The sequence below is a fragment of the Zootoca vivipara genome, chromosome 13 (genome assembly GCF_963506605.1).
Source record: "Zootoca vivipara chromosome 13, rZooViv1.1, whole genome shotgun sequence".
Classification (NCBI taxonomy): domain Eukaryota; kingdom Metazoa; phylum Chordata; class Lepidosauria; order Squamata; family Lacertidae; genus Zootoca; species Zootoca vivipara.
The window spans coordinates 4,404,079-4,418,371 of NC_083288.1; the positions used below are offsets into that span (position 1 = coordinate 4,404,079).

The 14,293-nt window shown below is 43.1% G+C and overlaps 1 protein-coding gene and 1 long non-coding RNA gene across 6 annotated transcripts in view; one reads left to right on the forward strand and one right to left on the reverse strand.

Moving 5' to 3' along the window:
- Positions 1-3,089: 3,089 nt before the first annotated feature.
- Positions 3,090-14,293, reverse strand: part of IKZF1 (IKAROS family zinc finger 1) — an 88,402-nt gene continuing 77,198 nt past the window's right edge. For 2 of the 4 annotated variants that reach the window (XM_060282181.1, XM_060282179.1), the window contains 3 exons: positions 14,113-14,238; positions 8,596-8,700; positions 3,090-3,796 (listed from right to left, as the gene is read on the reverse strand). In XM_060282181.1, the coding sequence (XP_060138164.1) occupies positions 3,090-3,796; positions 8,596-8,700; positions 14,113-14,238 (938 nt within the window). Of the gene's footprint in view, positions 3,797-8,565; positions 8,701-14,112; positions 14,239-14,293 lie in introns of all 4 variants that reach the window. The other 2 variants (XM_060282180.1, XM_035108707.2) reach the window with 1 other exon arrangement.
- Positions 3,791-12,751, forward strand: LOC118081997 (uncharacterized). 2 transcript variants are annotated; one of them, XR_004692160.2, is made up of 4 exons: positions 3,791-5,305; positions 7,212-7,255; positions 9,617-10,464; positions 12,469-12,751. It is a non-coding gene; the product is annotated as an uncharacterized LOC118081997 (long non-coding RNA). The 2 variants fall into 2 exon arrangements; XR_009558497.1 differs by having other exon boundaries at positions 7,212-10,464.

Genomic DNA, 14,293 nt, shown 5'->3' on the forward strand with positions numbered 1-14,293 from the left:
TCCCGTTCCCTAACAAGGGGAGGCTGCCATTGTAGGTTTCTTCCTTCCATAAAGGTGCCATCCAGTGGGTTGAAGTTGCAAGGATGAAGGTTGTAATGAGCACTGAGAGCAGCTGGGGTGGATAAGGCCAGAGGATCGTCTAGCTCAGCATGCTGTAAATGCAAGGAGTACACCACAGCCCCAACCGGCCACACTTTCTCTTTCCTAGAATAAACATTCCAAGTACCCTGTGTTTACAAAAGGAAATGTCTGCGTCTTCAGACAAAACTTTACTAACATTCTGGTTTTTGTTTTATGAAATTTGCTTCATTTTGTTTTAAATACATTGGTCCGAAAAGATAACTGGAATTACAATATAAAACCACAACAAAAAAATGTGTTAAGTACAAGTACAAACAGGCAACGCCAAAGTAGGGACATTGTGCGATTTTTGAAAAGCATTTTTTGATCTGCTGCTATTTACACATGTGAGGCAATCTATTATAACAAACATCAAAGTGAACTAAGCACCCACTTTTCTGAGAGTATAAGTAACCCAGAATAAAATCGTTTCTCGGAGTCCAGTTTTTCAAAACCATACATTTTTTTTAAAAAAAATCACCAGGACACTTTTATTTTCAAACAAAACAGCACCCATTATGGGTTTGGTGTGTGTGGGGGGGTGATGCTGGGGGAGGCAGAAGTGACAGTCCAGACAGCAGGTCATGCATTCTGATAAAGTATAGCTTACTAATATGCTAACTCACTAAAATGTATTTGCTTTCAGTCCCTATGTGCTTAGTTGCAACCAGTGTTTTCCCCCTAGAAAAATAGGTGCCAGTACTCACCATGAAGTTGTTTCAGTAAGTGCCACACTTTTTAACAACCCCCAAAAATAGGTTCCCTTGAGTTCCCCCCTGGGAAAAAAGCACTGGTTGCAACATAAATAGAAAAACCTAGAACCTAGAAACACAGAGACACTGATAACTTATTGATTAATATCTGTTTAAGTACAGCTATGATACACATGAACATAGAACTTTCTTGGTGTGCATGAAGTTAAAAATGGCATGAAGCAGCATAGATTCTCAAATATCGAGCACTGCACCACACCGGACTTGTGTTCACTCAGGCTGCCCATTGAGTTCAGTGGCAGGAACTCAGCTGCACAGCCAAAGGAATGTGGACCTGGATCTGTTTCCTCCATTGAAATGAATAGAGTAATCCTTGCAGATAGGGGAGAGCTGGGTGTACAGCGCACAAAACTGCCTGTGCTAATGAAAAATGGCTGAATAAGACTGTTTTGCGACTGACCCAACCATTTTGACAGGCTAAAAATTGTAACTATAAAGTTATAAAGATGACATCGAGCTCTGCTCTAAAATAGGTTTCTGGTCACAGCTGAGAACGAAGGAATGTGATGGCTTTGTGCCATTGTGCAGCATCCCGCCTGAGGTTTCTTCACACATTACCTTTTTTCAGTGCATTCTTTAAAAAAAAAGGTTGCATGTTAAAATACCATGTGTGTGTAAAACAGCTCCCTCTTGACCAGCAAATCTGGGTTTGCTGCTGTGCCATGTGTGCAAGACCCCTTCAGCAAGCGTGGGGCAGGGCTGAAAGACACAGGAAAAGAAAAAAGACACAATTTCCAGTGTAAAATAGGCAAAGTGTGGGTTTTGCAGATGCAGTTTAACCGTGGGATTTAAAACACTACCCCCGTCATAATTAATAAGACCAAAAACAAACCCCATGCACTTTCATTTTTAATAGAAGCTTCATTAAAAAGAAGATTCAGCTTATGATTTAAAAGTGTACTGCCAAGGCAGGCAAGAAGTTAATTAATTATGTGCTAAACCCACAAACAGAAACTGTGCAATCCCAGTTGGAAAGTGTGTGTTACACAAAGACATTTAATGTGTGTTTGAAACAGCCTTGCACAGCTGTTTTTACATATACAACTTTTGTCTTTAATTTACCACCTTATTTACTCCATCATCTCTAAGCCTAAACAACAGAGTATTTGTCATGCGGAAGTTGCACTTCAAAGACTGACTCCTGCAAAATGGCCCTAGCCCAATGATCCCTTTCTATATCCACAGTAGATTGCACAGGTGTGGCGATTCCCCCCTCCCCCCCTTAAAAACAGGGAAACTGCTCCCCCCCCTTCACATTCACAGCATTAGAAATTGCTTTATAATCTCAGCAAGTAGTTTGTGATAGAGGACAGGGTCCTACATACAACCCCGAGAGCCTACACAACGGACCTTTCCCTCAGTACTTCTTTAGACTGAGTTTCCAACTGACTTAATTTGGATCTGGATAAGAATTTGGTTGAACATTTCCTGGGTCTTACTCATAATCCCCTGAGAGAGCAGTCCATTTTCCCATAAGTTAAATGGTGCAAAGGCTGCAACTCAGATTTTCCTGAGACTGTTTAGAATAACCCACAAAATAGCACACCTAACAAGCACAGCAGGAGCCATCCTCTCCACCTTGATTCTTCTGGACACGCTTCATTCCAAAACTAAGCAATCTTCTGAGTAATCAACAATGATGACACCTATGCTGTTCAGCTTTTGGAGATCATGACTCAAATGAATTCTACCCGAGAGGTGATTCAATACGGCTGGAACCACCCAAAAAACTTAAGAGCTTTTAAAACCTACTCTAAATGTGGATTATTGCTGTTGGTTAGTGAATGTACCAAATCATTATAGGAAATCATAACTTTATGTATGGTGTAAGAAGTGTATTTCCAGAGTGTCACCACAGAAAAAGATAACATTAATTTTGTTTTTCTAGTTTCCAACCAAAACTGTGCACACTCATATCCAAATAAAGGGCTTGGGGGTGAAAGAAAAGAGCCGGGGGAGGGGGGGTGCTAGCAAAAATGGGTTTCTTCTACCTAACTACAAAAACTCCTACTTTACTATATTTGGGTGACTTATATCCGCAATAAAAACATCAATATTAATAGTAGAAAACTGAATTGTGCATGCATGCTATGAGAAGAGTTCATTTATATCAGGGCTTGTGGGGATGCTGCTCCTGTGGTCTTTTGCGTTTTGCTGCTTTTCATGGAGCTCCAGGCAATCTCTGTACAAGTAGTTTTAACTCATGTGGTAGCGGTGTTCTCCTCGGGTGATGTGGGAGGAGAACTCGTACCTGTCCTGGCTGTGGTAGCCACACATGTTACACTCAAAAGGATCGCGGAACCCATGGCAGCCCATATGGATGGTGTACATTACATGATCCAAGAACAGGACCCGACAATGTTCACATCTGTAAACTTTCACTTGCTCTCCATTGCCATTGATTACTTTGAAGGCATCTTGGGAGCTGTCACTGTTTGCCCTTAGGAGGTCATACGGCCGGTGTTCTTCCTTTATCGAGAGACCGTTCCGTGCATGGGGTGCTATGTGATTTGTTAGGTAAATTAAGCCGCTGCGTTCTTCGTTATTACTCTCTGTATCAGTGGAGTCTTGACTGTTGATGGGTGAAGGGTCCCTTTCTGAAGAAATGGATTTGGCTTTAGAAAGTAGTAGCAGGTTTTCCACCGCGCTGTCCTGCGCGGCATGATTGGATCGAGCCAGGTTGGTCTCCCCAAGGGACTTATGAAGCTGATACATGGGGCTGATGACAGGCACTACTTCAGAGCCTCCTGGTGGGGTCTGCACCAGCGGGCGCAAGGACTCTGCCCCCAGGTAGCTGATGGCGTTGTTAATAGCCTGGTCTATGACATGGGTCTGCATCATATCATTCTCCTTCTCAAAATTGGTGGTTGCATCATAAGGAACATCATTTGCACATTTTTCACCTGCAATCCAAAATAGTCATAAATTAGGCTTGGGGTTGAAATGCCTTTGAAACATCTCCATTACTCAATCAGACCTGAGAGTGGCATTGCAGAACACAAGACAAATCAACACCAGAAGCTGTGGTGATATCACAGCTCTCAGGCCCTGCTGCTATCTTTTTGCTATTATGAGAAAATATGCAGAGATGAAAATATTTTGTAATGGAAATTGGTCTGCGGTATGCACTTCAACAATGTAATTATCATATGCTTTTAACTGTATTTATCCTGTCTGATAGGAGTGCCTGGCGTGCTATGGTCCATGGGGTCACGAAGAGTCAGACACAACTAAACGGCTAAACGACAACAACAATCCTGTCTGATGATTGGAAGCCATTGTTTGAAGATCACTGTTGGTCAAAAAAGTAGTCTAGATATTTAAAGATAAATGCTATACAGTGGAACCTCGGTTTATGAACACCTCGGTTTATGAATTTTCGGTTTACGAACCCCGCGGACCCATCTGGAACGGATTAATTCACTTTCCATTACTTTCAATAGTTCGCTTCAGTTTATGAACGCTTCAGTTTATGAACAGACTTCCGGAACCAATTACACCCATGCTTCGGGTTAAGTGCGCTTCGGGTTGAGTACTCCGCGGACCCGTCTGGAAGGGATTAATCCACTTTCCATTACTTTCAATGGGAAAGTTCGCTTCAGTTTATGAACGCTTCAGTTTATGAACAGACTTCCGGAACCAATTGTGTTCATAAACCGAGGTACCACTGTATTGATTATTCCTAGATCTAATGGCATGACACTGTTGCCTTAAATGAACTAAGTCGCCATTTTTTATCATTTAAGTAGCAATTATTTTTTTATTCCAGATTCATAATCCCCTACCGCAGATATTCAATAACAACTTTATGGGCTATATCCAGTTCTTTAGACTGGCATTTGAAATTAATTGCAGAAACTGATACATGAGATGGACTCCAGTGTCTGATCTCAAAATCTAGATTTAAAAATTTGAATCTTTTTTCTTAAAAAAAGACTAATAATATTTCATTTCAGGCTTGCAAATCATTTTGCTTATGTAATCCCTACTAAGGATGCTGGAGACTTCCATCAAAAATGGAAACATGACTGGAAATTCCCGTCATCTGTCTGTTGGTCGGAGGTCATAAACCGAAATCATGCAATCAAATATGAGTGATAAGTCACTATTGTTGTTTATACAACAATGGGCTACACATTATTTATTTATTTCTGCATTTACATTACATTGCATCACTTTCTGCATTGTTTTTGATGTTTCCATTACACTGAAATTAATTATGTCATTAATTACATGTGTTTCAGCCATAGCAGATAGTGAGACAAATAATGTAAATTTTAGTGGAAGTTGAACTATAGCAGAATAGAAACAGCCCTGATTGTGAAGGACCCATGATGAACCCAGGAAGGGATGGAAATTGCTGCCTCTTTACATTCCTGATCAGCACAGAAACACATTTCAAAAGGATCTTGGTAAATCTACGTCAAATCTTCCTTCTGTTTTCGGAATTCCTTTTACTTGTTAGTGTTTCCTACCGTACCAGGAAGGGTGAACTTTGTGGGTCATCAGCTGGGCTTGGCAAGACCCCCCCCCCAGGGAGCAGCTGTCCCTTTGTAAACACAGCCTGCTGATGATCCTGCACATAGAAGTGCAGGTGGGATGAGAAATGTTTCACCCAGTTCTCCTCCCAATAGAAATTAGCAGGCTGCCCAGTCTTTGCTGGGACAGAATGAAGGCCATGACTGGGCAGGATTGAAGCAGAAAAGAAAAGGAGACCCATGTAATTGTCCTGCACTCAGCCTGATATCCCTCTTGACCACACAATACAGACTCAGCAAGGGCCAGGGGGGTGGGCCAGGTAGTAGGCACTCAATATTAGGGCCAAGCTACAAGTTGCATGCAAACTCCTTTGGGAAAGGGCGGCTTTCATTGTGCAAGACATATGCCAGGAATGTTCTCTCCTCCGCCACTTTTCTGCTGCAACTCCCCACTTTCTCTCAGAGAGGTTCCAGATGCACATTTGTGGAGGCAAAAACATCTGGTAAGGAAAGCCAAGTGGAGGGAGAAGAGAGGTGATGGCCAGGGGAAGGTCTAAATGCCCTTCTTCTTCTTCCACTGCTGAAAGCCACCCTCTCCCCAAACTGCTTTTCCTTAGAAGGAGCATGCAGACCTGTGTGTGTCTGTACATTTACCTCTATGGCACAAATGGCACAGCAGGGGTGGGCTGCGAGGAGGAGAGATCATTTATCCTGGGACAATAGCATGGAGGAAAGGGTTAAATTTAGGGGGTGAGATTTCAGACTTGAATCTATGCATCCCTTTTCCTAAAAATTAAGCACAGGCTACACTAAACTGTGATGACACATAATGATCATGCAAAAGAGAGCAAAGAAATAAAATCACCCGGGGGGGGGGGAGATTTGGGCTACCTTGGTTCTATGCTGACATGAGCCCGACCTCCTGAAGTTGAGCCTGTGCCTCTCTAAATTTGTACTGTCATTCTGGTATCTTCTTTCACCACACTCTGAATAACTGACAGGAAATGCTGTTCTTCTAATCCTCCTATCTGGCAGCTCTCCTTATCAGGAGGGTAAGGAAGTGAGAGTCTGCCCTCATCCCAAAGAGGGACACCACCTTAACAAAAAATGTTCTCGTCAAATCTCCTTAGTTCGTTCATGGGATAGATGTGTACTTCATGGAGCCTCCCTCTTCCCTGCCAATCAATTCTGGGGGGAAGCAAGGAAAAAAATATGTCCGGGACATTTCTGCATCTGCCATTAGGAAAGTCTATTGGGACATTATTTAAAACAAAACAAAACAAAAAAATTCCTTCCAGTAGCACCATAGAGAACAACTAACTTTGTCATAGGTATGAGCTTTCGTGTACATGCACACGAAAGCTCATACCTATGACAAACTTAGTTGGTCTCTAAGGTGCTCCTGGAAGGATTTTTTTTAATTTTTTGTTTCGACTACGTCAGACCAACACGGCTACCTACCTGTAACTAGGACATTATTTAATCGGCCATGCTTTAAGATCACCCAGGAGGCTCTGCAAGAAGAGAAGCACAAGGGCAGAAGCCCACAGGGTAGCAGCAAAGGCTAGGGCTGTTTTAGCAGTGATGCCCCACACCTGGAATGCCATGTCTCAGGTGGGCTCAAGAGCCAGCCCTCCTCTGTTGTGGCTCCTGTGGAACTCCCTTCCCCTAGAGGCACAGGTGCTGCGAACTCAGGTGGGTTGCCACCGCCAAGCAAACACATTTTTATTCTCATGGGCATTTGGAGTAAATTGGTGATAGCTGCTTATTAAGCTTTACATTTTCTTATGATGCTGTATTTTATTGATTGGTTTCTTAATTCTTGCTTTATATCTTACAGCTCTGGGATCGTTATGATGTGATGAAGGGGAGTCTACAAATTTGGTAAAGAAATAAAAGTAAAATAGGGTGGTTTATCTGGCCACTTCATTCTCCTCTATAGGAAGGTTGTTTTTTCCCTTATGTGAAAATGCTTGGAGTCGGAAATCATGCTCTACAACTCTGATTTTTGTGTGGTTTTATGATCTGTGCTGTGCACCTGGATTTATTTTGAATGCTTCAATTTGTATTGATGGAATTTTATGTATTGTTGTATTGTGTTTCATGCTTTGTTAAGTTACTCTGAATGCACTGATGGGAAGTGGGATATAAACAATCATAATAATTTTAGTGAAAAACTAGGCAGGATAAGATGATTTATCCCACTTCTCTTGGGCACCACATGCAATAACCCACCTTCTTCATAGAGGACCTGGCAATTCTGTTCCCAATAGATGTTGTGAAAGTACAGTGGTGCCTCGCTAGACGAAATTAATTCGTTCTACGGGTCTTTTCTTATAGCGAAAAATTCGTCTAGTGAATCCCATAGGAATGCATTGATTTTTTTTGAATTTTTCTTTGCCCATAGGAACGCATTAATTGAATTTCAGTGCATTCCTATGGGAAACCGTGATTCGCTAGACGAATTTTTCGTAAAACGCATTCGTCTAGCGAGGCAACTCCGCTTGAAAAATCCTTTCGTTGAGCGGAAATTTTATTAAGCAGGGCATTCGTTAAGCGAGGCACCACTGTAAACATAATTGCGTTAGTGAACTTAATATGTATGTCTCTCTCTCTCTCTCTCTCTGTGTGTGTGTGTGTGTGTATACACATAAACACAAACACACCAGAGCATGTGATAATGTAGGAGAAGCACTAAGACCAGTAAAATGCCCTAGAGAAGGAGAAGCAGAAATGGGGGGAATCTCTGATAGGGAAGGGCACGAGGCAGTCTAGTGAATGATCTTAGAGCACATGATTCTGTAAGGCTGTTGAAACTAAACAGGTGTAGCCCTGATCACTTCCTGGACAAGAGACCACCGGAAGCCCCAGGTAAGCCACTGGAACCTTTCAAAAGACAAAAATGGGCTTTTAAAAAATAAAGATGTGGTAGGAGGCATTGTTTCTGTCTTTTCAGATATCTATCTTATATGTGCTTTATCATGTTGCGACAAACAAAACACTGCAAATATTTCCCAGATTGAAAGCGCTAGTTAAATGACTGATCCAAAATTTTCAGAAATTACTGACTGGAGTTAGGAGTAGCTTGGAACTGAATCTCTTAGTTAATTACTTTGCTCTTCCTGTTGCAATAAAGAAAAACAAAATTGAAAAATCCAACCATGTAAAGGAGGCAGCAAACATTTAACTCTTACCAACAAATTTCTGAGGCATAGAACTCTTACGTTTGGCGACGTTACTTGCTAGTCTGTCCAACATAAGGGATCGCTCTGACCCCATCTTGCACAGGTCTTCAGCCATTTCGCTCTGGCTGGTTTCATCTTTCATGACTGCAAAAAATAAAAGAAACAAGATATCCTAAACACATAGCCATGGAAAGTTCCAACTTTGCTGAGACATAGTCTACAGGCAGGCACAGGTGGAGAAGGTGCCCAAAAAGAAGCAGTTTGGGATACCCAGTGCTAGTTTCTCAAAGCAGAATGAATTGTTTTAGCACTGCGAAACCATTTTTAAATTCTAAAACCAATTAACAGTTTTTCACCATAGCTTTGTATAATGGCATGGTGATATGGGCAGTTTTATTTTCAGTCTGTTTCCTAGTGATTCCTAACACGGAATTAACCTTTCTAACAATTGCCACTAACTCTTAAGCCAGAGCTTTCCAAACTGTGTGTTGTGACATGTTAGAAAAACAGTGTGCAGTGTGTGTCACGGGAACATTCTTATAAGGGGTTAGTTTAACCTCTGGTTTGCTAGTAAAATTGAATTACTGTGTCATGAAATGTCTAAAAAGTGTGTCACTAACATGAGAACTTTGGAAAGCTCAGTCTAAAGCACACAATGCAAACTGAATCATCTCTATCTATATACTTGTGGACTCTCCCTCCCAAAAACCCCCCAAAGGCAAGAATTTACCCTAGCAGAAGCCATCCTGGTTCTGTTTCAGAAAGGTCTGCTCTTCTATATGTTTGGCAATTGTATCTTTAGCAATGGTAAAAAAAACAACTAGTCTTCCCAGAACAGATGCTAAACTAGCTGACCTGTAATTTTTCTGGATCCTCTTTTTAAAACTGGTGCTATGTTGGCTACCAAATCCAACCCCCTCCTTCTGACACTACCATCTGATCCATGTATTGAGATCACAGAGCTGTGTTCTGTGCATGGAACCAGTTGTATTTCAGAGAAGGCTACCCTGTGGGTCCTGGGTGCCAAACACTTGCCTAACAAACCACATTTTGCTTTCAGGACTGGATGAATACATTTCCTTCACATCACATTGACGTCAAGAGGCAGCAGAACTACTCCCTAGCACAGTCTTATCAGGCTCTCCACGTGACACCTGAAACATTTGCACTAGGCGGGAAATCTCCACAAACCCCTGATGATGGAACTACTAGGTTTGGGTCGGAAATTCAATTCAGCTCTCATGAACGACAAACCTACCTGATCTGCATTTTTTCAAATCAACGCACATACCAAAACACAGCCATCCTACAGAATTTGCACTTCTCATAATTTTACAATGTTGTTCTCCAACCAAGGTGTACAAAAATGCTAGGGAAGTTTACGCATAAAATACATACATTGGTGAAAACTTTTTTTCTAAAAAAATGTATTAGGGGAAATACTAGGGAAAACTACATTTAAAAAAATTCTGTTGTGAGAAATTTCAAGAAATAAGGATTGCAAACTGATGTGGAACTATGGAGAGCTGAACTGAAGAGAGGAAAAATGAGAAACCAGAAACGGGCAGTTTGCCCATCCCTATGAATGCCCTCCTTCCAGGAGCCCCTCGTTCCCTGGAGCATCCCCGGTGTGAGAGGATAACTGCTCTTGGGTGCTTTATCTGAGATTAAAGCAACTGCCATGGATGTTTTAGCTGAGACTCCTACATTGCATGGGGTTGCACTAGATGTGCCTTGGGGTCCCTTCCAACTCTCACCCTCAGAATGGGATCCAGCTGCCTAGTCTGTGAAGGCTTGCTCTGCCTCTCAGCTTTTCCTGGCCAGCTACCATGGACTAAGGGGATCGAAATATTTCCCTGAGGGCTGGGAGCTCCTTCTACCCAGCAACCCATGATTCCAGCAGAGCAGGTAATCACACGTGTGCCGTTCTGTGAGATAGACTGGGTGGCCCCCACCCCCCTGCTGGATTACTACTTCCATGTCTGCTTTTGTTGTTTGTTTAGTTAGTTAACTTTGGAAGTTGGGATCTGTTAGGTCACGGGGGGGGGGGCTGCCCTGACTTGCTCACCCTGTTGTTGAAGAGTTGGGTATGTTTAGCCTGGAGACGCAAAGACTGAGGGAGGTGATATTATGACCATCCTCAAATATCCAAAGGGCTGTCACATACAAGATGGCGCCTGTTAGTCTTCTGCTGCTCCAGAGGGGACAACCTGAGTCAATGGCTTCAAATGACAAGGAAGGAGATTCTGACTAAACACCAGGAAGAGGTTTCTGGCAGTAAGAGCTGTTGGGACGGACTCCCTCGGGAGGTGACAGGCTCTCCTTCGCTGGAGGCTTTTAAGCTGAGGTTGGATGGCCATCTTGCAGGGATTCTTTAGCTGTGATTCCTGGATTGCAGGAGGCTGGACTACAGACCTTTGGACTACCTTCCAATTCTATGATTCTGTAACGAAGTGGGGCTAAATTCTTGGGCTCAACCAATTCCAGAGAGTGAGAATGTTAAAGGAGGATGGATTTGAGTTTGTTTAGCCCCCTGGGAGTGGAGATTTTTGTCAGGATAGATTCAAGTGAAGATCAACTTCCTGAGATGTTTTCTTTTAAAACTGAAACTAGCTTTCAGTGGGTTTTACAAGATGACTTGGAGTGAGGCCTCGTGTTTGACTTTAGCTTGTATGGCACACTTATAAAAGCTTCCTGAATTTTAAGGCTCATCCTCTTCCATCAGCAAAAGTTTATTAGTAAGATAGATACTTTATTTTAAGCTACTCTGTGAACCCAGAGATTAGTCAAGCAAGGCTGTCGTTTTCAGCACCTGCAGTTGGTGGTTGTGATATGACAAGGGGTGGCAGAGAACTTTGCAATAGTCAAATGTGAGCTCTGCAGCTGGTTGCCAATGTGGTGAGCACTAGTGATCTTCAATTTTACACTTACACTTTCACACACACACACACACACACACACACACACACACACACACACAATGACAGTATTTTCGAACCCAGGAAATATTTAATGATATGGCTGGTTGTATGCAGAGGAGTGTTGGGAGGCCCCATCTGGGAAACCCCTAAGGGACCCCCCCCACCAGGGAAGAAGGCTCCAGGGGTTGGTGGTGGGACGACAATGAGAGGTCAGAGGGAGAAGAGGGAGCAGACTGGGAGGAAGAAGTGTCAGAAGCTGAAGAGGAAACAGGGCTTAGTGAGTGGGCAGAGTCTCAGGCAGAGAGCAGTTCAGACCCAGAGGCAGAAGCAGAAGGGGGTTAAGGGGCCAAGAGGAGGCAGGTTGCTGAAGAATCCAGGGTGTCTCCCCCTCCTGCTGTGACCAGCTCCACTCCCCTTGGTCTCCCAGAATATGTGGAGAAATGATGAGGGTGGAGCAAAAAGAGACAAGACGCGGAAGCCTTAGGCTGCTGGGAGACCCAGAGGAGGAGTCTTAGCGAGTGGTAGGAAGGGCCTTCATTGGAGCAAGACCTACTGGGAAGAGTTGCGGTGACCACTATACATGCTCTGTTTTAGTTTCTTTGAATAATTAACTTCTCGGACCCCAGTGTATTTTATTATTCTGACAATTATTTTGTTTTGGAGTTATCCTTCTCAAATGTGTATTCCACTGAATTCTGTTTTGTTGAGGCAGTGATGGTAGCCATTAACATTCATTGCTCTGTTTCTTATCCTGTCTCCCTGTTTCTCCATTACAGGACTTCCTATGTGTATGGGAGCATTTAAGGTTGTAGCGCTTGAAGTACTGTTAGCTTTATAAATACATAAGCAAATACATTTTAAAGGAAATAAGGGTTCTCTGAGCTTCTGAGTCACAGTCTCATATATTACAGAGCACACAAGCTTTCTTTAATCTCATCTCTCACAATCTATTCATCATATATTAATATCATGTTTTTCATTTCTCATACAGAAGGGGAACAATGGAGACCCTTTCTCCATCGAGGAGGACAGAGACCACTGCAATCCAGCCTCTCCCTCAGAGCTGAGGTTTCATAATGCACAAATGTTCTGCGTTAATTTGAATGTTTAGAATGCGAACCTTTCTCAAACAATGATTGCCAATGTTGCTTATTTTATATTAATAAATAAGTCTAAACAGAGTACTTTTTAAAAAAAGAAAATTATTTTTACAAGCTTTGCAAGAAGCATGGGATTGGAGAGTGAAGGAGAGAATTGTACTCCTCCCCTCCTTGCAGCGCATGTCCTGCTGTGGATCTCCACTCCTTCCGGGGACATCCTTCACAAGGCTGCAGCACCATTGCTGACTGGACTGAGGCCTTGTCAGCATAGAACACCTGTGCTCAGAGAGCAGCACTTGTTGCCCATTTGCTACAGGGCCAAGGTTAAGATGTTACTACTGTATTAGTATATAAAGTATAGAGGTAAAGGTAAAGGACCCCTGACAGTTAAGTCCAACTGCAGACCACTCTGGGGTTGCGGCACTCATCTCGCTTTACAGGCCGAAGGAGCTGGCGTTTGTCTGCAGACAGTTTTTCCAGGTCATGTGGCCAGCATGACTAAGCCGCTTCTGGTGAACCAGAGCAGCGCACAGAAACGCCGTTTACCTTCCCGCTGGAGTGGTACCTATTTATCTACTTGCACTTGACGTGCTTTCGAACTGCTAGGTGGGCAGGAGCTGGGACCAAGCAACGGGAGCTCACCCAGTCGAGGGGTTTCGAACCGCTGACCTTCTGATCAGCAAGCCGCCCCCTTCAACAATTTGATCAGCTAAATGTGCCACGTAATGCCCATTCTGCATTGGTAAGAACTTGATCATTCAGAGTGGCAGCACCTGCACTTTGGAACCCGGTCTTTCGCTGTACTCTTTTTGACGCCTGCTAAAAACAACCCTGTTTAGATAAGCCTGTCCAGATGCTGAGAAAGGTGAGGCATGACTAAACAGGGGTTGTTTTTTAGCAGGCGGTGATCTTTTGTTTCCCAAAACATCCAATGGCATCCAGTAACAGTAGCAGGACTGTAAATAGAGCAGGGAGAGCGGGAAGAGTAGGAACAGAACAATATCATTATGTAAGGCTGAAACCTAATCTATTCCTCCTCAAAACTCTGTGGAAAACTCACAATGAATCTTGTACATCCTCACACTTCTATATGCCTATCCCTGAAATTCATAATTTAGCAGAGGCAGGAAATGTAAGCCTAGCAAGCAGGCAGATGACGGGGTCACGGTGGTTTCCACTGAGTTCTGCACAGCAGACAAGCTGAAAAGTGTGCAGAGGAGGGTGACAAAGATGAGCCAGGGTCTGGAAATCAAGCCAGATGAGGAATGGTTGAGGGAGTTGGGAATGTTCAGCCTGGGAAGAGGAGACTTATAGGAGAAATGATAGCCACCTTCAAATATCTCAAGGGCTGTCACATGGATGTTGGATGGTCATCTGATGGATGCTTTAGTTGAAATTCCTGCATTGCAGGGGGCTGGACAGGAGACTGCTTGGATAGCTCATGAAGTAAGGCTAGTGCTGCTTGCAATGTCAGCTGACAGTGACACAAATTACAGTAAAGGCCTTAATTTTGCCTTTCTGCTAAGTACTCTTACCCGGGTAGAGGCTGCCTGAGAGGTTCATGGTTTGCAAATAGTTGTGGCAACGCTCTTTATGTTCTTCCAAAGAGCTGCGCTGTTTGTAGCTGCGACCACAGTATCCACATTTGTGGGGCTTGCCAACTGCAGGGGGAAAACGGAATTTACTATAGAAGCTAAATTAAATAATCCTGATAAT